At 40.0% G+C, this 24,668-nt stretch overlaps 1 protein-coding gene across 6 annotated transcripts in view; it reads left to right on the top strand.

Annotated features, from left to right (window-relative positions):
• Sorcs1 (sortilin related VPS10 domain containing receptor 1) overlaps positions 1-24,668 on the top strand; it is a 522,478-nt gene that overhangs the window by 453,176 nt on the left and 44,634 nt on the right. For all 6 annotated transcript variants that reach the window (XM_021151490.2, XM_021151491.2, XM_021151493.2 and 3 more), the window contains 2 exons: positions 2,153-2,324; positions 22,817-23,003. In XM_021151490.2, the coding sequence (XP_021007149.1) occupies positions 2,153-2,324; positions 22,817-23,003 (359 nt within the window). The remainder of the gene's footprint in view (positions 1-2,152; positions 2,325-22,816; positions 23,004-24,668) is intronic.

Below are 24,668 nucleotides of genomic sequence, written 5' to 3'. Positions count from 1 at the left end.
TTTTTTACATGTTGTCTATGCCAATCTCAATTTGCTAATTCTTTTAATTACATAATTCTTTTATATATTGTCTATGCCAGTCATAAAATTTGCTGTCTAACCCCTGATCATGGTGGGAAGCTGGGTATAATTGCTTCTAACTTGAAAATGCTCATAATAATCTATGCTTCCTCTGAATTGTCTTATTACATGTATGTTTATCATTATTCTCTCTTATTCATAGCTTTTCATGCCACAGTTTCTGATATCTCTGTTCCACCACAGTCTATAGAACATCCCAGGGATAACTGGTTCATATGGCATAAATTGTGTAGCATGCTAAATGAGCTCTTGCCTGACTCTGTGTACCAATGCATGCCTCTCCACACCTGAACCACTGCATGGCTTCCTCTAATCCTATTGACATCACATTCTCTAACATCATCAAATGTGTGAGTGCAGTATTTTGAGAGAGAAGCTTGCTCACGTGAATTTTATGATAGTCTTTATAATAGGTTGTTTACATTACCATTAGTTTTTTTTTTAATTTTAGCAGCTTATCATGCGTAATTTATAAGATAGTCTTCATTTCTAGGAAAAGGTATGCTAGCTCCAGATTACTATCTGCAACCACAGAGGTCCCACTGAGTGACCCACAATCTGTGTACTAGACAGGGGCAAGGGAGGACAATCGTGGTGATTTTTTTCTAATCCATAATTGTATGTCCTTGGTGTTATCATCTAAATTATCTATTCATGAATATTCAAGGGATTATTAATGTAGTGTTACTGAGACCATGTGGCTTTCACCTCTGTGCCTGTCTCACAGCACACAATGAAGAAATGATTCACCTGCTGAGTAAATGATAAAAGAAGTTTGAGGCAGGCTAGAGGGATGGCTCAGTGGCTAAGAGCATTTGCTGCTCTTAAGAATGAATGGCTCTGGTTTGGTTCCCAGCACCCACATCAGGTGGCTTATAACCAACAGTGACCCCAGTTCCAGAAGATTCAAAGCCCTCTTCTGACCTCCACAGCCACTTACATGACAGTACTGCACATACCGACACATAAAATAAAAATCAACTTTTAAAACGTCCATGAAACTGCTGCTTACAGATAGTATTTTTTGGCCTGTTTTTCCTGATGTTGGGTGCTGTGTCTAATACTCTCTTTGTTTCTGTAGCAAAGTATATAACACGAACAACTTAAGATAAGAGAACATTGCTTTATCTTACAGTTTGAGAGATACATTCCAGCTGCTTCACATCTTTCTTTATCAAGAACCAAAGGGCTACATCATCTTTGAGGATCACCCTGAGAGAAAGTTTGCCAGCTAGCCCTGCTACAAAAAAGTTCCACCACTGCCCAAAGCAGGGCTACTAGTGGAGAACAAATGACCCTATGGGGGGCATTCTACCTTCACACAATAAAAGGCACTTTATATGAATCATCTCAAAGTACTGCTAGCAACATGAAAGGCAGGCAGAACAGAGGTTATCAATCTTCTTGCTAGGTTGTGGTCTCGTTTAAAACTTCATGGAAGGAGTTACAGAGACAAAGTTTGGAGCTGAGATAAAAGGATGGACCATCTAGAGACTGCCATACCCGGGGTTCCATCCCATAATCAGCCTCCAAACGCTGACACCATTGCATACACTAGCAAGATTTTGCTGAAAGGACCCTGATATAGCTGTCTCTTGTGAGGCTATTCTTGGGCCTAGCAAACACAGAAGTGGATGCTCACTGTCAGTTATTGGATGGATCACAGGGCCCCCAATGGAGGAGCTAGAGAAAGTACTCAAGGAGCTAAAGGGATCTGCAACCCTATAGGTGAAACAATATGAACTAACCAGTACACCCCCCCCCCCCGGAGCTCATGTCTCTAGCTGCATATGTATCAGAAGATGGCCTAGTCGGCCATCANTGGAAAGAGAGGCCCATTGGTCTTGCAAACTTTATATGCCTCAGTACAGGGGAACGCCAGGGCCAAGAAGTGGGGGGGGGGGGGGGGGGGGGGGGGGGGGGGGGGGGGGAGGGCTTGGGGGACTTTTGGGATAGCATTGGAAATGTAAATGAAGAAAATACCTAATTAAAAAAATTGAAAGAAAAAAAACCTTCAGCAGGAATATCCATTGCATCAGCTGATGTCTAACTCGTGATTGTCTGCCTTTAGGTATAGGAAGGTGGTCTCCAATAATTGTACCGATGGAGTGAGAGAGCAGTATACCGCCAAACCACAGAAGTGTCCAGGGAAGGCCCCTCGTGGGCTGCGGATTGTCACTGCAGATGGAAAACTGACAGCAGAGCAGGGCCACAATGTCACTCTCATGGTGCAGCTGGAAGAGGTAAGGCTGGCTCCTGTCCAACCTCTGAATGCAGGGCAAGTGATCTTCCCAGTGGATCGTGGTTTTGTTTACATAGCCTTGTTCACATCCTCAGGTTTGAGCCGCAAGGGGTTTTGTTTTTCTCTTGTGCTTTTCAGCTTCTTCTCGGCTGTATCCTCTCCCCTTTCCCTGGCATGTTTGGTTTACTGAAAGTTGGTTCTCATTCCTTTCCGTTAGTGGCTCTGTTTGGATTTAACTCTGTTTTATTGGCATTGTTAGGAGAACATAATCTCAAAATGTGTGAATGCCCCCCCTCCAATGTAATTTAACACAGACAAAGATTCAAGCAAGTCAAAGGGGGATGGGCTTTGGCCTCTCTCAGCCTAATACCGTGGCTTTTCTTTCCCAAGGCAACGGGCTGGTTAAATATACTGATCAAATACAGCACTAAGTTATAAGTTACTATAACATCTTTGACAGTTGGGACTTTGTATCTTGGTAACACTCTGAAGACTTCATCACGAGCTCTGATTACTCTTTGACAAATTATGTTTGTCTGGAATTTCTAACTATGTAGGTGGAGAATAAAAGAAAAAAATATATTCTGTGTACTTAGGACTCTACAAAGCCAAACTTGTCATGTTGGAACTAGATGATTTCAAAGAATAATCACATTAAATAAATTACCTCAGCCATTCAAGCAGGCCATAATCATGTCTTCAGCCATATTCCTGGAATACAGCCAGTATTCTATTCACCTTGAGGAAGATAATAGGATTCTCAAAAGGACTACTGAAATCAGCATTAAAGTATACAAGGTTAACTTCCAGCTATCTCTTCTGATAGGTAGTGACCCTGGATCTTTCCTATACAGCAATTGTCTGATACATACATTGCCACATATGCACATGCTCATTCATTAGCTGTGGTACTAATCCTCATTTATAAGAAATTACAATTGCCCACAGTGTTGCTAGTTAAGCAAGCAAACAAAAGCAAGGCAAGTAGGAAGACTTGGGAAGGAGAATTCAGAGGCTGCTGACTGGAGGGAAAGATGAAGGAGTTTGGACCATGCAGTGACACGTTTGGAGGTTTGGTTTCCTTGAAAAACAGAACTATTACAAGATGATGGATGCTTCTGTTTTAACCCCAGAGAACATATGGAGCTGCCCTAGCCACTGACTATGATTTGCCTCATCATGTGCCAGGAGCATGATTTTGCCAACTGTAGATAGTTTCTATAATTTTGTGCTCTTTGGGATTCTGCCGGCTTTTCTGAGGGGTATATAAATACTAGGGCCCGGTGAGGTGGTGTGGGTTGCTGGTTGTTGGTTGGCTGCTGTGACTTGTTGTTGGTTGTAGTTTAAGTACTCACACACAAAGAAGAAACAAGAAGAAAGTATTAAATATACTGATGGCGAAGATCAAACTTGTCCAAGGAACTCAATGCCCTTAGTTAGAGGAAGTAGTCTAACCATAATGTTGTCCTTTTCCCCCCTCTATATTTTCTCCTCCTATCTAGTGTTAGGGGGTTGAAAGGGTAGAAATGTAGTCTTTCTGGCTTGTCTCTTGGGGTAAGGGGAGGGGGAAGAGAGTTGGCAGGAACAAGACTTGGTCTTGTGAGAGATTGCATTTTCTATAATAAAATGTTAACTGTCTTAAGTCTAACTTACTTTGCAGCGATAGCTGACCTGCCTGAGTTCCACTGAAGCCATAAACTGCCTTCTCTGGAGTTTAGCACACAAACTAAAGCAGGAGGGGTTAAGTAAGAGGATTTATAGCTGGTGCTGCTTTCTCTGGTGAATCAGCAAGAAGCCTCTCTGTTGGCTAAGCTGGTTAACTCTTCATGAACCACAGGGGAAGGAAAGGAAAAAATTAAGATGCTTTATGCAGGCAACTATGCACCGACACATATACATTCAAACATTCATGCACCTACACTCTGGCCGGGTCTGACCACCTATCACAATCAACTCCACAGTATTCATGCATCCTTACAGATATACACATGTACCTATGCACAAATACACACACACACACACACACGTAATATGTATATGTAATATATGTGTATATATATATATATATAAATATAAATATATATATATTTATATTTGGATGGATGGATGTGGCAAAGCTCCCCAAGCCAAATCATTCAACCAACAACCAACAACTTTATTTCTTTGCTCAGGTCTTTTTATACTTTTTTACACAAAAAGTTCTTGAGAAAATTACCTCAGAGATAAAATGTTAGATAGAACAGGAGTTATAAAATATGTTGATATTAAGTCCAAAGCTCTGTTTCACTATAGTATACTCATTAAATGTTCAAGGCAAGAAGTTTTACATGGCTTTGTCTTATCATAGTACACACCATTGACTTTATCCTGGGAGTGTTGTGTGCCATTCAAGAGCCCCAAAAGACCAACCAGGAGCCTACTCTGATGCAATCGCACTAGGGTCTTTGTTTGACCTTGAGCTTGGGCTTACTCACCACTGACCCTGGTACCCTGAGGCAGCAGGACAGGTTGGTGAGGTAGCCCTGAGCTCTTGGCTGGACAAGTTTTGATAGGAAATGATAAGTGGCCGGGTTTCTAGACTGGCACAAATCTGATTTGGAGGGGAGGTGGCATAGAATTTTGTTGTCTTTAACATAAATGACTGGTGCTGGGAACCAAACAGTAAACTTAATTTCTGCTTTCCTCCATATTGGTGGTTAAGAAGTTAAGAGCTAGGGGTAGACTTGTGTGTGAGAGAGTGACCTGGAAATTGGTCTTGTTTAGGGAGTAACCTGGAAACTGGTGTTAGGTGCTAGCTTGTTAATTAACTCAATTTCAACCTTAGGTCAGGTTCTCTGTGATGGAGTCTGAACCTAATATCTGTTTTTTCAGGACCTAAATGTTTTTCTTTGAGCACAAAATTGTCTATTTCTCTTTTTAGTGCAATTATGAAAACTCCTATTTATTATTATGCAGGGAAACAGCAAAACATATTATTCACAGGAATATTTCCTCAGATTTCATCTTCTTGGCCTTGTCTAGAGAAGCCAATCTGACGTGGGTTGAGAGTCTATGACAGAACCATCTCAGGAAGATCACCTGCTAGTTTTTAGCCTCTCTCTTAGATGGTCCTGGCAGAAAAGTGGGTCGAGAAGGTCAGAAGGGAAAAGGAAACCACAAAGTACCCCACTGCTTACTCAAAACCATGTTTATTAGTCTGATTATTTTGGAGTTTATAATGGCATCACTTCCCCTTTCTTTCCTCCCTCCAACCTATTCATCTATTCTTCCCTTATTCCCATTCAAATTATTCCCATGAATTCTGTTTCTTTAACTGTACATACAAGTAACATATAGATTGAACAGATTCTATTCATATATTTAGGAGTGTGTGTGTGTGTGTGTGTAACACAATCATAAGTATTTTAATTCTAAATCTTTCTAAGTCAGTACCTTACATCAGACTCGGTTTTCAATGAACTAAGATTCTTAAGAATTCTTTATTGAAATTATAAAATCTCAAGTAAATGTAGGCTGAGTAGTCTCATTCCCGTCCATGGAACCTATCTGAGGTCTTCTGCTTTGGGCTCTGATGTATTAGGTTGCCGCAAACCAAATGCACAGAGAGAATGAGATGGAGAGAGGGACAGAGGGAGGAGAGAAAAGTGAAGTTAAGGAGAGAGGAGGGGGAGGGATAAAGGAGAATGGCTAGAAAGGCTGGAATTTGCCCAGGATTTTGTAGTTCAGATGCCTCACTGTAATATATGGTGAGTCAAATTTTAGATCCCTCGTCACAGGACAAGGCTGAAAGCATTGAGTTGTTCAGAATAAGAAAACCACATTAGGTCGTAAAGAAAAGAGATAATGATGGAGAAGAATCCCAAATCTAATCTTATAGGTAATTTATAGTGGCACCAAAATTCACCAAATATTTTAAAACAAATTTAACAGTCTATTTTCTATAGTTCTACCCAGGAAACTGCCACACATTTGAAAAGAAGTTTTTAGATAACCCTGATGAACCAAGATATATATCAGGGCCATGGCTGCAGATGCAATATTCTGAAACGATGGCAAGGGTGTATACTTTGACCTCAAGGCCAGGCAATCCTAATAAAAGTTTTCAATGTACTTTGTGTTAATATTTAGGCTGCTGTTATAAAATGCATGACTTTTTTTTGTCCAAACCACAAAGAATGGTATAAATAATCTGGAAGATGATTTATAAAGATGGATGACTTAGAGCAGATGGATTGTTTGGCTAATCATGTACTTGCTACCAAATCTGATGACAAATTGTTTAATTCCTGAGACTCACATGGTAGGCCAAGAAAACCAACTTGGACAAGTTATTTTTTGACCAGTAGTATATGTGTATACACAAAACATTAAAAAGGCAGGTGGATTTCTGAGTTCAAGGCCAGCCTAGTCTACAAAGTGAGTTCCAGGACAGCCAGGGCTATACAGAGAAACTCTGTCTTGAAAAACAAAACAAACCAACCAACCAACCAAACAAACAAACAAACACATATACCATTAAATAATAAATTAAAAAATTAAAATTTGAGTGTTATGGATAGAAAGATTTATTATTTAGATCTCCATACACAAACCAACTAAAGAAGGAAATAGATAAGACACAAGCACATGTGTTTGTATGTGTATAAGTGTGTGCGTGCGTGTGTGTGTGTGTGTGTGTGTGTAATTTCAATAGGTTAAATTATAATATATGCAATAAATTGTGTAGGTATCTTGTAGCTGTATAGAAATATGTAATATACAAAATAATTCTAGTTACATTATCAATATGATTTTAAAATATATAACTAACTGCTGTAAAATACCAAGAAAAGTACCTTCCCAAACGTGAGTCCAGTCAAGGTTTTTAAAAGAGCAAGGAAAATTCACTAAGTGCACTGGGAAATATAATTCTGTTAGATTCCATTCCAGTTAAGAATTCTATACTTCATAACCTTATTTAGAAAGTACAAATTCCCCAGTGCATATACATTAACACCTAATTGCAATAAAAGCCTTATAGCTAGAAAGATATAAGTGAATACTACAAGTCAATCAGAAAAACATTGACAGTTCAATTAAAATGCAAACATGCTAATTTAGGAAGTTTCCAAAGATGGTAATCCAGCAGGCAATCTCTTAGAAGAATTGCCATTATCAGGGGCTGGAGAGATGTCTCAATAGTCAAGAGCACATGATGCTCTTGCTGAGGAATCAAACTCCCTTCCCATCACCCACATGGTAGCTCAAATACACCTATAACTCCAGTTCCAGAGGATCTGTTACCATCTTCTTACCTCTGCAGGCACCATACATACATGTGGTACCCATATATAAATGCATGGAAAACACTCATACCTAGAAGAGTAAAAATAAATAAAACATTTAAAAAGTCTTGGAATCAAAGCCCATTAATGAAAAGCAACTTAAAACAATAATTAATAACTGTGTTAAAAGTTACAGCATCTTATCAGACATGTGTATGTTAAACGAATGCTAGCAAAGCACTGTGCAGGATGTCAAGTAACCAATCATCTCTGTGTGAAGGCAGGTCAATTGGCATTGCCACTTTGGGGACATATTGGGCAGTAAGTACCTCAGAGAGGATTTTGGCAATATGGATGATTTTCAATTACTTGATCTAGGTAGTACTGAATATACCGATGTAGTAGATATGCCAATTTTATACAATTAATTTGCATATTTAGTGATTTGCATATTTAAAAACATTATTCTTCAAAATACTTTTATACTTCAAAATGCAAGAAGTTCCTATAAAATACAACAGTTATACTTGGGGTTGTTAAAAATATAAAACCTATCTGGAGTGTTTGATTATTCATCTTCCATACCAATACTCTAACCAAAAATTATCTACATGTTAAATGTGCATTCTTCAGAAGCAGGAAAATTAGTCATAATATCAGAAACACAGCCTCCTGAAATATTAGGTGTTTAAGCTAGCATAGAATTAGACTGTATTCAATTTATGAGAGCATAACACAATCAAGCTCAGGTGGTAGAACTTTCTTTCTGGGTCCGTTCTGAGTTTTACACTGTGATAGAGAACATAGTTCAATATAGGAGCTAGGCTTTCAGCTGCCGCACCTCCCCCCACCCCTCTGTAACTAGAGCACCATGCATCTTGTACTGGGCTGCAGATGTAGAAACATTGGAAAATCTGTGTCTGAGATGTGTGAATTCCTGCCCTGCGGGGTCAAGATGGGAAAACAATGTCAAATGAGTTCATTCCGGCTGAGTGCCCAGAGCAATAGCAGCAGAGATGAAATCTGCTGCCTTCTGCTGTCAGACACAGCTCCTTCACATCTTGTCTTTTGGGACAGAAGACACAGTGAGGACTTCTTTCACATCAGCAGAGCCTGGAGACCCCACCTGTGATGATAGGATTCTGCCTTAATTAGTGACAGCCTCTGCTTTTCTTTTTTTTTTTTTAACTTGTCTGTTGACTTTGTGTCTGCATGGATGGTTTGTGTGGTGAACAATGAAGAATGAATGAAAAACCAGCGGGCACTAACATCTGTACAGAGATAACAACCCAGATGTCAGAAGCATAGTAAGCACTATCTCTTCTGGTTTGTAAGAGTTTTTTCATAGAGTATCTCAAGATGTTCCCATGTCAGCCTCACACAGCTAGGCGGATTGTCATCAGTGGCCCAGAAAGGAATAGCTGCTTACCTGAGCTCATGTGTCTACTACATAGTCAAGCAATAGTAAGTTTCAAGCTTTGTTGTATTGGGAAGTTTCACTGCTTCCATGAAGTACAAAGAACTAATTTGGATGCTAAAACCTCTTGTATTTTCCAAGCCTGTTTTGAGTTTCTAAGCATTGTCTGGTGATGGGTAGCAGTGGTGATTGGGATACAGAAGAAGAGCTGAGCTTTTATGCAGAAACAGACTGGCCTATGGCTGACCCTGTGTTCTTACTTATGAACCCCACAAACCTATCAAAAATTCCCTTCTGCATTTTCTCAAAAACATTCATAGCTTATTGAAGATGTTCCTACAAACACAGCAATCATTTCTTCTCTTGGATTTCCTCACTTTGTCCAACTTACCCTTTATTACTGTATACTTTATTCTAAAGTGTAATGCTAAACAAGATATGAAAGCAATACCCAAGAAGTTAATGTTTATGTACAGTGTACAAAACATTAGTCAATATTAAGCTATCACTTAATTTTAAAAACAATCTAAGAATTTCCAGGCATGGTGGCACACACCTTTAATGTATTACACACACACACACACACACACACACACACACACACACACACACACGCGCGCGCGCGCGCACGCGGCTATAAGGGAAAATAACCATGGATCTCTTTGTCCTCTCAGCACTTCCTGAATTCCATTTCTTTCTTGAATCTAATACACCAGCTACTCTGAAAATGGTTCCTGCCTCTTGCCCCACCCCTGGTACCACATTTTGCACCAAGAGAGATACTTATGTGATACCTCCGATGTTAGGAAAGCACTATAACTTCCAGGTCATGGAGAGACCCTGATGTCCCTGCTGGGTTCAGATACAGCACCAAGGCTATGGGTAATGCAAAAGCAAGGGAAGGATTTGCCTCTTCATGTTTGTATCAACGTTATCTTTTGTAACCCGAAGCTTGTACTCTTGCCACATGTTCATTCATTCTTTGCCTATCTTGTTTTTCCTGTATGGCGCTAGGTAGGGCTGAAATTTCACATAATCTTCCTTTTCTTAGCAACTTATATATGAGCTCCCTTCGTGCAATCTCCATTTTCTGTACATATCAAGGGATCCACGGAACCCAAGGAATTGAGTGTCTTCCTAGAGAGTTGCATATGCATTTAATTTGTTTTCAATAAGTATTTCGCTAAGTGTTGTTTTTTTTAATCATGTACTTTCCATGTATTATAGAACTTAGTGTGTGAATATGTGCTTTGAGTTAACTTGGTGCTCTGTAAGACAGCAGTACAATCATAGAAAGTAGAAAGTACTAGAAAAAAACCCACATAAATCAATCTAATCTGCTGCATGATAGGGTAATAACATTTGAAATCTCTCGGTAAGCCATGGATATCACTGAAGTAGAACTCATGTGGCCATAAGATGTACCTTCGGTGTCTGTGCTCCAAATACCTAATACATCAATAGGAGAAAAAAAAATCCAATAAGCATGTGTGGATTTGGATCGCTTGCCCTAGGAGAGTAGAGATAAAGTCCAAACTTGAAAGGAAAAACCTCTTAAACTTAAGTCGTATCCCACGCATCTGAGAGCCTTCATCTGAAAGCAAGATCCCTTCTTTTATCCCGAACCAGTGCATGTCCTCATTCCAACATGAGTATCACTGCAAACTCCAAAGAAAACAGAGCAAAGAGTTTCTTACTGACAGATGGAACCCAAAGGCAGGCCAGGCTCATGCTGGTTTATAATCCTGTGTATTACCGTGTATACCCAAGGCACAAGGTTGGTAAGTCTGGTATAAGAATGGAAACCTTTCATACAAATGGACCCATCCTCAAAACCCAGGAAACAAACAACTTATCAACATAATCTTTCAAGTAAAGAGTCCCTAGCTGGTGATAATCAATTTCATAACTATAACTTTGTTATGGTTAATGAGAAATATCACTGGCATCCCTGATGCCTTTAAAGTTATCGCACATATAAAAAAGAAGGCTTGTTAAGAAGAACACGGTGGAGAGATGAGGGTAGTTTCACATGTCGCTTACTATGGCAGAGTTAAAAATAGTTCACACAAGCGCATGTGTGCATACACACTAGACAAGATTTCATTAATAATCATTATTGTCATTAATAAGTGGAACTAACGTGCTATTGTTTCATTACTAACAAAGGAGATGTTCTAGAAACCAACCCAAGAGGAAAATGAAAGAATTCATGAGCTTGCTCTAAGACAGTCTCTAAAACAATTCCAGCTACGTCTGAATATCTTAAGGAAGCCAGTCAAAGGTATTTTGCACTGAAATCTAAGCATGCAAGGAGAGGTGGCATGTCTGTTTTGCAGCCTCATTCAAGATGGATGTCCCCTGGACCACTAATGAACATCTAATGAGCCCAAAGACTTTCACCACCACCACTCAGCTCTGCAGAGAAATCCGGTGCAAGCACTGGCAGGCACGTGGTGACCAGGAAGGGCCTACTCAGTCTTAGGAACTCAAACAGCACTAATTTAGAAGGCATTTATTTGAGAGTGCTGCTGGCCAGAAGTGGTGTCTATGTGCCACAGGAGTTAATTAAATCTGTTTAACACAGCTGTAAGAATAAGGAAAGACAAGTCTCTGCATATCTTAAGGCTTTAAAAGTAAGTCTTAGGCAAGGGACTAACTAAAATTAAAAGTTTGATCTGTATCCCATTGTTTCAATACTTCATTTTATATACCAAGGCTAGAACTCAATAAGCAACGTTCTTTGTTATAGGTTCCATGAGATTTAACTCTAAACCACGAGCCATGGACTGTGTTGTCATTGTATAGATTCCTCCCAGCTATAATGTTGGCTGCTTTCAGAGTTACAGGCTCATAAATGTTCCCCAGATATAATAACACAAACCACATATTGCAGGGCGCTTCCTGCCCTCAGATGACAGAAAAAGACACTTTGGATAAAATTTCCCAAGAGACTCTTCTTTGTTTGAACAAGGAACAGAATTTGACATGATGTTTCCTTTATGGGAAAGCCCATTTATAGACACAAGAAGCAGTTGAGAAGCAGCAGAGAGACAACAGATATGTTAACCTGGGATGGGAAGTCAAAGCTGCTGCTCTCTCTGTTCATTCCTAGGAGCCTGCTATTTTCTCCTCCTCCACAAGGAATCGGGGACTGATGTCAATGAGCCATGAGGCTTGAGACTTTTCTCTTGTCTTATTGCTTGTTCCTCTCGGCTTTATTCTCACTGCCTCTAAGAATCAACTGAGCCATTTCATTTCTTGCCTGTTCTTGCCTGAGGTTAAAAGGAGAGAAAGGAATGAGAGGCAATGTGAGTTGGTTTCAGGGCTTGGCCTAGTGTCTCTAGCTCAAGTTGCATTGTTTAGCAGCTTTTCCTTGGTTCTCACTACTCTCTCTCCTCAGAAATGAACCACATACATGAGAATATCCATATTTACTACCCAGAGACAGCCAATATAGTCTCTCGTGAGACTCAAAGAGAGAAACTTAGTTTGTTAGCGAGAGTTCCACTGTAGTGAGCATTCCAGAGTCTGCTCCCAAGCTGTGGTCTTCAGTTTGGATTTTGAGGGCCCTACGCTCTTTGTTTGAGGACCCACCATATCAGCACCTCACTGCACCTTTGAGGAAGGCAACCACTTCTGGATTGGAAGCTTCACTACACCGTATAATCCTCATTGGAAGGCAAGTCTTTCTCCTGGACAGTTTTCCATCTGTCACTCCCTGCCCCAGGTGATCAATCCCAAACCTGACCACTCCAGATGTGAAACCAACACCTCCCATGTGAAAGCAATGTTTGCATGTGTCTTTCATCTTTACCTAGAAGTTGGTGCTCCTCCAGAATCCTGAAGCGATGTTGGCTATCTATGTATCTCTAAGATTACAAGTTTCATGTATAACAGCAATCCTGGCTTACTTGACGTAGAAATGAGAATGGGGGAATATTTTCCTATCTATATTGAATTTACATGGGGAAAATGTTGAGAGCCATGTGTCCTATGTGTGGTGTGAGGGTGATCTAGCTGTGACATGACACCTCACTTATCAGTAGAAATGATTCACACATCTGACTGCATGAAAAGATCCCATGGAAAGATCTTCCCTCACTGCGCAATGGGTATCTCTTCCCAAGCTGCATGTTCATTTAAATAGGACCTCCTTCTTTACAAGAGAGTCATTCTCTTGGCAAGGCAATAGGATCCTCTCTTGTTGGAAGGCACAAACAGGATTTCTAATGTGCAGTATATTTCAAAGGATATCTACCCAGCTTACCTAACAGAATGCTGCATGCAGAGATTTTTAGAACACCTACCTATCAGTGTTGGACCTCTGCAGACCTCCATAACCTCACTTCTATTACACTGAAGCCTACCAATTTCAAAAAGGAATTTTTCAGCTTCCCAAGGAGCATGCCCCACATCTTGTTTAGAGTATGTATAACTTGATTAGATCTGTCTAGTGATGGTACGTACAAAACTTTGAAAGCTAGTTTGAAACCTTAGCAACAAACTGAGAAAACAGCAGGGTCCTAATGCTCTGTGATAATGTGTGCATGAGGGTGCACGAGTGCACCCACACACCCACACACAAACACACACACACACACACACATCCATGTGAGTTCTCTCTTGTGAAAACATTATTCACCAACATCAAATTATATTAAAACATAATTTGTTGGTAGTAAAATTATGTGAAATTTTAGTTTAAATTTTCATCTTTATACGCATTTCTATATACCCCCAGCGGCTGTACTGTGCCTCTTCCTCCTTTCTTCATTTTGCCTTTAATGAAGCTGATGTGTTTCCAGTATATATCTTACTACTAGGAAAAGCTGGTTGCCCAGGTTTATTCCTAAAGGAATCATCCTACCACTAATTTTTAAAAAAATGTAATTTTGTTTTTATTATGTAGCTGAGTGTTTTGCTTTATGAGCGATTTTAAAATGTCATTCAAAAGCATTTATAAGATTTATGCCTTTTAGTCGTCCCATGGTTTTTCTTCCTAAGCCTGTGGAGGTAAATCCTAGAGCCACCATGCAGTGGCAATAACACAGCAAAAGTCCTTAATTGCTTAAAGTATCTGCACAGAGAAGCCTCAACTTATAGGCATATGTCTGCTCACACCAGCTCCGTCTGTTCTCCCTGCTCTCTGTGTTCTGATCTATTGTAAGCCTGGACCAAAGTACAGAAGACATAAAAAGTAAATTACGATGAATGAGTTCTTCAAAAAAAGATTCGGTGTTTTAGACCATTCACAGGATTAAACCATCGTGTGAAGGTCATATTAGAAATTCTTCATCTAGACATTAGATCTAGAAGCATTTGCATGTTTACTTGAGCCGATTTCCAAAATCAGACTCCACACGTCTGAGGAGACCATGGAAAGCCAGCTGTCTGCATTCTATCCTCACAGGATGGAATATGATTTCGTGATCCTTGTCTGATTTCTCTGGCACCCTAGCATACACATACGTGATTTTCCGGGTGACATAATAAACTATGATGCCCTTTATGCTGTGATAGCTGTTCCCCCTTTGGGTCAAACCATAGAGATCATTGTTGCCTTGCTTATGGAGAGGCACAGGAAATCTGTGTATTTGGAAAGATAATCTGTGCTTTTGAAGACTTTCTCAGACCATGCAGTAGAAAGAAATAGACAATATTTAGTCATTATATTGGCATTTGATGTCATTTCTGAGGGGTCCAGAGCTCTGCTTTGAAGGAATGTCCATAGGGCATGATGCTCATGAGACTGATGGGGACACCCTCTGTTAATGTGGAAGATAATCTTGAGATTTCAGCCATGGCAGCACCAATTGAACACCAAGCCCAAGAAACTGAAAATTGAGCTGAGAAAAAAAGTGAGAGCAGCAAATATCTCTAATGTGGGACGGGCCAAAAGATTACATGGAGACATCCAATGTGGGTTTTCTCATTTCTCTCACCAAGGTACCTCCGTGTTGACACATACATATCAGGGCTCCCCACAAGGCAGTCCTGTTGTTACCGTAAAGTACACTGAGCACAACACAGGAATCCCCTGGTATCTCTCTTCTCTCAAGAATCAGATTCACATTCACTGGGTTTGGCATGACTTAGTTAGTCTTTGTCTATCTTGTGCTGTAGTAACAGTGATTTAGGCTAGGCAATTTATAAGTAAAAGTTGTGTATTTCATAGAGTTCCAGAGAGGGGAGGAGTTTAAGATACAGATGTATATCACATCTGGTGAGAGCCTTCTTGATGCTTCATTCTCTGGCTGAACATAAAGGCAAAGAATCCCACCAAGTATGACAAGCTTCAGAGCCACTGAACACTGACACACTCAACAGCATACCTCCGTGCAATAGGCACACAGCCCAAGTTCATCACGTTATAGGAATAATCCAATTTGATGATAACTAATCCACTCTTAGAAGGACGACACCAACCCATTCATGCCTCTAGGTGCTAGACTGGGATTCTGTTTCCAACACCTGAACTTTGGGAGGTGCTGTCAATTAACCAAGCACTCTCACTATCACCTCAAGCCTTGGCCCCACGCCACTCACGTAGAAGAAGTGCCCTTCTTCCCATTTGCTCATACTGTGAGTTAGTGGCATGCTCTACCAGTTCAAGGTAAGGAACCACTGTCCCACTGTTCTAGGCTTCTCAGGTTATCATAGGCGACTTTGCTTTGCCTAAATATCTTCTGCAATAGGAAGAAAGGGGTAAAATATTAGATTGTTCTTGTTCACACTACTTTGTGCCTAAAATTATGGTCTCAAGCACGATAATGACAACAGATTTGAAAAGCAAAAGTTAATTCTAGCCCCAGTCAGTATAGTATCTACTATGATTTATTCCATAATCTATTCCATATTTAAAGATGTACAGTAATAACCAATTCATTTTGCAATGTCTCATATTCATGTGACCTCTGTCCCCTTTTAAATTACAATATTTCATAACTTTCCCGCATCTGCTCACATTTCCTCCTCTCTTGCTGGTGTGCTGCTTCTGCAGTTTGCCTCATTCTAGGGCAAAAGGCATCAGGTGTTCTATATTCTCACTCCTGTGTCATGTTCACTAAATTGGAACAATATTCAGTTTCATAAGTTATTCCTCTACATCGCATTTTTGTTTAGGGATCTCAAACCTACTGCAGCACATGGTTGTGCAGTCTGAAGCAAAGCCCCAGCCAGCTTCTGCATGGACAGGACTCTTACCACAGACCATAGCACAGTGTTTGCCCCGAGTCTCGCTGATTTCAGGAGCATCTCACTGTTTCACTTCAGGTCAGGGCCTGTCAGGGCTGACTCACTGGAGCAGTTATTTTTCCATTCTTCTCTGAACCTGTTACAGGAACTGAAAACTTCACATGTCTACCATGCACACAGGTTAATCTTGGCCTTATTGAGGCCACCTGATGAATTTGTTTTTCTATTGCAGGAGTCAGTGAGACCCTTAGAGTATCACCTTATAGATTCTGTGTGACTATTCTGCCTTTCTCTATCTTTTCTATCTGCTCTGTGGCTGTGCTCATATGTACGGATCACCAAGGGGAAATAATAATTGACGGGAGAGCCCAGATGTTTGCTGGTCTTGGTGCAGTTACACTTTCAGAAGGGAGAGCTTTCTGACTCGTTGAGTTGAAGTAACTCACTTACACAGGAGATTTTTCTGGATACTGATTGGCAACACTGCTTTTCTAGTGTAACGTCTACCTTCCTTATGCCTTAACCATTATACTACCTCACCAGAGAAGAGACAGAAAGTGTGGATTCTGGTTTCACTCTGAACCATCTTTGCTTAAATAAGTATGTTCACAGAGGGAAAAGTATGATCAAAGTTGGGAATGGACTGAAAGAAGAAACTTAAGTGGTGTTTTATCTTTGATGCCACCATTCTTTCAGTCTAACAGAGAATTGAGCTGAACAGACAAGTTAAGCTACCAATAACCCTAAAACTTTTTATATTTTCTAACTAGCCAGATGGCATTAAGCAGCTATTGAACTTCTACATGCCTCAGTTTCTACCCATTGTGTCTAATAAAAGTCAGATCTTCTTTTCCTTTATCCCAGAAGTCTTGACAGCCACATAAGATGATATAAAAGAAAATATAATCGATGTATGATCGTTTAATGCTATGGTTTCCTGAACAAGACCAGCACTAATAATAACACTAGTTGACATGCTAACATAGAGGAAGGAAACTCCACAAGATCCTACCCCTAGATGAAAGGCTACAGCTTGTCAGTGGCTGCTGAGAGAGGGAGAATTGGTTGGTGTCTTCCAGGAGATAGCCCACAACACTGGTTGTCCAATCCTAACCATGGATACATGTCCATATAGACAATGATAATAGACTCAGTATATTATATATATGTGCATACAGCATACATATACATAAAAAATTAAAGATGAAGAGGTTAGGAGTTTGGGGGAAAAAGGACATGGGAGAACCAGAGGAGAAGGGCACGGTTCTGATGTAGATGCAATAGTCATCATATTTTTAAAAAATCTCAAAAGAATCACATTTTTAAAAATGTAATCACGTAGCTGGGCATGGTGGTNCACGCCTTTAATCCCAGCACTGGTGAGGCAGAGGCAGGCAGATTTCTGAGTTCGAGGCCAGCCTGGTCTACAAAGTGAGTTCCAGGACAGCCAGGGCTATACAGAGAAACCCTGTCTCGAAAAAGAAAAAAAAAAGAAAAAAAATGTAAACACATAGAAATGCACACTATTCACATTGAACTGAACACAAAATAAATATCTGCAGACAGTCGGGCAGTGGTGGCGCACCCCTTTGATCCCAGCACTTAGGAGGCAGAGGTAGGTGGATCTCTGAGTACAAGGACAGTCTGGTCTACAGAGTGAGTTCCAGGATAGCCAGAGCTACACAGAGAAACCCTGTCTTGAAAAAACAAACAAACAAAACAAAAAAAGAAAGAAATATCTACAGACAGTGTATCTGACATCATTGATTAATAATAAATTAATAAACTGTAGGTGCCCTTAGGAGATACACAAATTACTCCACTCTTGTCCAACACCTAATTTTCCTCAAAAAGGTGGTACTGACTTTTCAGTTTTTTAGGCACAATTCATTATGTACTCCAGGGTGGCCTAAAGCTCACCAAGTACCCAGGATGAACTCAAAATCATGGTTATCTGTGACCCCCAGGCTTCCAGATGCTGATGTTGCAGGCAGGTGTGAACCACAAAACTCAGCCAAGCAGCTGCTATTTCTATGTACTTCACAGAACCTGGGGATTGAGCTGCAGTCTGCTAAAACTGAATTTAGTTCTATGCAGTGTTATAGAAGCATGCTTAGCACCCACACTCCTGAAGAGGTCTTCAACATTTGATATAGCCCCAACATCACCTATGTATTATCTTGCACTATAGCAGGACTGGACATCCTCTGAGGACCCCTTGCATCTTGGAGAGAAATGGGTATCTTCATTAATGGGAAAACTAGAATCAGCAATACTTAGGAAAAACCTACAGATAACTGATCCCAAACCAGGGACTCTCAGAGTTAGTTTTAAGAGTCACGCACTTCCCTGATGGTAGCTTTTTCTATCCACCATCTTCTAATCTGGACTGTCCCTCTTTGGCGTCCCAGTGTATTAGGATGCTTTCGGGTTCATCCTCCATGAGAAACACAAGGTGATCATTTTGAATGAAAACGATCACTGTGCCATATCCCCAACACTCTTGCTTCAAATATTTTTGCTGCCTTGACATTGTTCTTAGGGGAAAGATGGGAATCAGAAACTTGGCCCCCAAGACCCAAAAGGGCTTTTCTTTCTTCTAACTATCGTATAGCATATTCTCATAATCTTTCTCCTCATCCTCCTCTCATCAATTTTACCGTCTCCTTCCTCTCATGGGTTCATGTTTCCCCATGTTCTCATTGCCTGAGTTCCAAAACCTCAACCTCCTTACAACTCTGACTTGCTCTCTTTACTCAGGTCTCAGCTCTCTTGCTCTGGGGGTCTTTCCTAGAAGTTCCCAATCAAAGTAACTTTCAATTTCCCCTTATGGCACAAACTCTGGACACCAGGTAGCCAGCTGTCCTTGTAATTACCCTTACATTAGTATTTTAAGTTTTGTGCATTTACTTAACGTGCATCTGTCTCAAAAGTGTTCCATAAAGTCCTAAAAGCTCAAACCGCATTTGCGATGCCATTGCAGCTGTTTCCAGACCTGCATTTTTCGATTTAGAATCTTACACGAGATACTCTATAATATCTATATTTGATTGATTTAATGAATGAATGGATGAATGAATGAATGTGCCAGCTTGTTCAGGCAAGGGATTATCTAGAACTTAGCCTATCATTGAAATTCCTACGTTATGTGGACATTAGAGTCTAGGAAAACGGAAGGATGATAGCGGGTTAGTCCCAAAGTGATCAGTGATCATGGTGCTGTTAGCCACTATGTTAAGAGCTCCTGAAGGTTGAAGTCTTGTCTAGCCTATTCCACTGAGTAGGGAAAGCTGTACCAGCAGTGATGCAAATCTGTTATCCTTAACAGTGTGATGTAGAACCTTGACCTTTTTATCTCCCCATTGAGAACTCAGGCACAAGGCCTGCAATGGCATCCAGGGTCCTGGGGACTTCCTGTTGTATTGGAACATGGCACTCCATTGTCTTCAGAGTTCTCAGTGCTGGCTGTGTATAATGCTGCCTTATTACCAATAAACTAGTATGAACATTGAATGAAGTCTTTCACACCCAGGGAGAACATTATCATGAAGAGAGACTTAAGAATGCTATTAAGTGAAAAAGCCATCATGACAGCAAGACAAACAGAACATGCTAATGGAGGTGTATGTGTGTGTTTGTATGGTATGTATGTGTGTGGTTGTGTACTTGTGCATGTTTGAATGTGTATGTTTGTATATATGTGTATGTGTGTTTGTATGTATGTGTGTGTTTGTAAGTATGTGTGTGTTTGTAAGTGTGTATGTGTATATTTGAATGTGTGTATATGTGTTTGTTTGAATGGATGTGTATGTGTATTTGTGTGTATGTATGTGTATATTATGTGTTTGAATGTGTGTGAATCTACATTTGTATGTGTATTTGTGTGTATGATGTATGTGTATGTTTGTGTATTAATATATATTAATGTTTGTATGAATGTTTATATATAGTGTGTGCATGTATATGTGTTTGTATGTTTATATGTGAAAGGTGTTTGTGTGTCTAAATGTGTGTGTATGTGAATGTATATATTTGTGTATTCAAGTGTGGCTGTGTGTTTATGTTTGTTTGTGAACAGGTGTTTGTGTGTGAATGTGTGGGTATATGTGTACTTATTTGTGTTTGTGTGTGTGTCTTTGTGTGTGTGTGCTTATGTGTATATAAGTGGGTATGTCTGTGTGAATATGGACTTGTGTGTGTATGATTTGTCTACACAGACATAAGGTATCTTCTTGTATTGCCTTCTGCCTTACGTTTTGCCACTGCATCTCTCATTGGACCCACAGATTGCCAATTGACCAAGCTCTGAGATTCCCAACCCCTAGTGCTAAGGTTTACATTAAATGTTGCCATGACTGGCCTTTGCATGCTAGGGAACCAAACTTGGGTCCTTATGCTTCCATGCTTTCCCTATGAGCTGTCTCCTCTGCCCCTTGGGAGGAGCTTTATGTAAGTGAGAAGATCCAAATGAAGTAAGTAATACTGGACAGAAAGGCCAAGGGATTGAAGAATCAAGTAGCAGCAGCTGCCGTCTCACTCTTCATGGCTGTGTCAGGCAGCTCTAAAACGGAGTTGCCTGAAGACTGAGTCTCCCCAATGTTGCCTTATAAAGGTTGACCTTCATGATGTGGACTTGCAAGAATGAGGCCTACTCTGTATTCCTGTCTCATCCCCGTCAGCAGTGATGTCTCCATTCCCTGTCTTAAGTCACAAACAGCAATATCTACTTCTAATATTTACCTCAGACACTTGTTTTAAAATCTCAATTCCTTTCCCTTGCCTGCACCTGTAGTTGACTTCTGAATGACTATGAAACCCAAGAAAACATGGACGTAGAAACGGACAAGGAACAGAAGGAGCAGATTGATCAATCCACTTGAGCTGTCTGCAGGACAGACAGATGTATTAGCAAGACAGCTGGCATTTGTATTTATTAGATAAGGGAATTCAAGTAATTACAGTGTGTGAGCCTGTGGATATTTGTGTAGTAGCTTGAGCAGTGTGGGTTTATTTTTTTCACTCAGGGAAAGATGTCGCTCTGTGATGTTACGGAAGGCTCCACTTCGCCCTCCTTGAACACTGGCCACTGCGCACGCCACTCTTGCTTCTAGGCGTAGACTGAATTTGTAGGTCACATACACTCATATGTTTGCACTCTTTGCCTTTTACTGTGTATTAATCCTTTAAATGTCAGCATTTTAAAGTTGGCCTTTTTCAAAAGATATGATACCACATAAACCTTACTTAATCGAAAATACATTTCTAGTTCAAAGGTTTTGGGTAATTTAGTTTGTGTTTTGTTTTGTTGTTTGCCTGAACATGTGGAAAGCCATCAAAAAAAGAAGGTGTTAAAGAAATAAATCTTGATTTTGCCACTTGAGTCTAAGCAATGTTTTTCCTTTACTGTATAAAACATCATCACAAAGGCTCGCTCTTTCTTTCTTTCTTTCTTTCTTTCTTTCTTTCTTTCTTTCTTTCTTTCTTTCTTTCTGTTTTTTGTTTGTTTTTATTTTTTAATAGATATTTTCTTCATTTACATTTCAAATGTTATTCCAAAAGTCCCCTATACCCTTCCCCGACCCTGCTCCCCAACCCATCCAAGACCTTTTCTTTTTATAGGATTTCGTAAATGCAGATTTCATCTCGTGCCTACACATGAGAAATTTAGAATGATAGAATATCTAAACTAATATTTAAATGACCATTCTATGTGTTTTACAGTCTCATTTTACTATTTATTCTACAGTTATTTATTTGCAGAACATTGTACCAACTAGGATGCACATGGCTCTTATGACAGCCCATTGAGTTATGATGGAAGAATGTTTTTATGCCCATTTCATAGGTTTGGTAACTGAGATCGAGAGAAAAGAAATGAATTATAGGAAGTCATATAACTTGTTAGTGGTGACTAGGATTCAAGGCTGAGTGAAGCCTTCATTCTTTGGCCATAGTGCTAAATCTCATATACAAGAGTAAATGGGAAATCCAGAGACCATGATTTAGATCCCAGAACTGTAGCTTCCTAGGTGAGTGAACTTTCACTAAAAAACGAAGCTTTTCTAGACTCCACGTTCATTTATGAAGTCGATGATCATTGCCTACTCTTTACTCCACGCTAACAATCTTCAGAAATATTTTGATCTAGCAACACAGTGAGAAAAAAATCTATGTTCAACAAGAGAAAATATGAACAAAACAGAATTAATGGTCATTATCACAAATAGTTCTAAGTCTCATGTCATATCAGATTTCAGATAAGGTATTTTTCATTCAACATGTTTGAGGAACTGGAAATAAGACAATTCGAGGTTATTGAAGATCTATGTAGTATTCTTTGACTATGCCAGATCATATAATTAACAGAGACTTCTAATGAACTGAATATTACATTGAAATTGGTAAATCAAACACTTAGTATTAGAAGCTTTGAAAATTGATATTTGATGCGCATTTGCCTTAGATAGTATTCATAGCAAAGTACTTAATTGTTACAGGGATGATAAAGCAGAGAGATGCTGTCACCTGCAGGAAGAAGGTGAGAGAGCCTCAGCCACCAAGGCAAGAAGAGCTAAGCATCAACTCTCTTCCATCTAACACTGGTCTTTCTTACAGGGTGATGTGCAGCGGACACTCATCCAAGTGGACTTCGGAGATGGCATTGCAGTGTCCTATGTCAACCTCAGCTCTATGGAAGACGGGATCAAGCACGTATATCAGAATGTGGGCATTTTCCGAGTGACCGTGCAGGTGGACAACAGTCTGGGGTCTGACAGCGCCGTCCTGTACTTACATGTAACTTGTATGTTATTACTGTTGTTGACTTATTGACCTACCTTGAATAGCGTGTGCTTTTAAAAATCCAATGTTGATTGCTCTGTCTAGAGGATGTACAGTAGATATATCTTTAGGAAGGGTAATTGAAAGTAAGAGAGAGAGAGAGAGAGAGAGAGAGAGAGAGAGAGAGAGAGAGAGAGAGAAGAAAACCAAGAAGTGTGACAGACAGAATCTTAGACTTTAGATAGAGCCAAATTGTTCTTAATTCATCTCCTCTGCCTCTTCCAGTACCCTCAAAGAAACAAAATCTGCCTTTGATGGGTGCTCAGAGCACTTGCTTAAAACCTGTGTTTCCATCTTTGTTCTTGTTCTATTTTTAAGGCAGGAATAGTTGCAAATTGCAATCAATGCAGATGCCATCTCAGTCATTACAGGTAAAGGGTTTCGCCACTATAACATTAGAGGTACCTTACCAAGAATAATCCTCTTAGTCATTTTTTCCTTTTCAATAAAATGTGTGTCCTGAATTTTGGCCTGTAAATAACCTGTTATTGGAGAGAAGATGGTCCAAGGGTATAGAAAATGATATAATATAAATGAAATGTAAATTCCTATATTAGGAATCAGGTCCTAGATTTCTAAATGCTCTACCAGTGAGTAATTTTAATTTTCAAGATTTGTGGTAAAATAATAACTTCTAAATTATATGAAGTAAATTGGGGGTATAAGGATTTGTAGATGTGAGGCTTCTCCCAGCAGTCCTAGGACTTTCAGTGTTATTACAAAAAAAGAAAAAAAGAAAAAAAAAAGTCATGCCGAAATGGAACGTGCTGTTCTGTACAAGTGGCCTTCTTCAAATTCCAAGTCCAAGGGCAAGAGCATTAAGGCTGTGCATCACCTGGTGCCTCTCTCTTTCACCCAACCCAAGGGATGGGTCATATGTAGAAAGCCCCAAACAGAGCATCTTTCATAAAAGAGTTGTGGTGGTCCAGTGAGTAGGACACGGTTGCAGAGGGATGGCCAGCTCATTGTGTGACTGCTAATAACTTGTCTGTGTCTTAGACAGGTCTGAGTGTGCTTTCCCTTCTCTGGGTCTGAACAAAGCTAGGCACATTTCCCTGTCTGTTTACCCAATCTTCTTCCTTCTGGTTGCATTTTACTGACCTCTTGTTGTGTACTCCAGCCAGGCTTGGCACTGTCCACACTCTGTGTGTGGATTGCCTCAGTTCTGAAAACCACCCTGCAGCGGGGATGGTGAGGAACCATTCTTTCCTGGGGTTCATAGAGATAAAGCAAATGATTTAGAGTCAGACTCACTCCCTCATGCAACCGGGCTCAGCTCCTGATGCCTAGGGTTAATGTCAGTGATGATGTTGGCTTGGGGAATCCTTTACCAGGAATCCTCTTCTTTCACACAGCTCATGGGACAATGACAGTGTTTATGTTCATGACATGTTAAGTAAGCTTCCATCCATCCTACTACCTCTAGGGTCTAAGACACAGGACCCTCTACTTATTGTGTTTATAGTAATAAATATGACAGGTTTGGAATAGTCTTAAAATCTTTAAAAATAGATCACAAACAATATCCGTAACCAAACCATTTGCCTCTGAAGTAACTATATTTGTTGAAAATGGCTGTGCTGTGTATCTAGTTTTACTACTTCTCCTTGTCGGGCTATAAGAGGAT

This window comes from Mus caroli, chromosome 19 (genome assembly GCF_900094665.2).
Source record: "Mus caroli chromosome 19, CAROLI_EIJ_v1.1, whole genome shotgun sequence".
NCBI lineage: Eukaryota > Metazoa > Chordata > Mammalia > Rodentia > Muridae > Mus > Mus caroli.
This window is presented reverse-complemented; position numbering and strand designations above follow the sequence as displayed.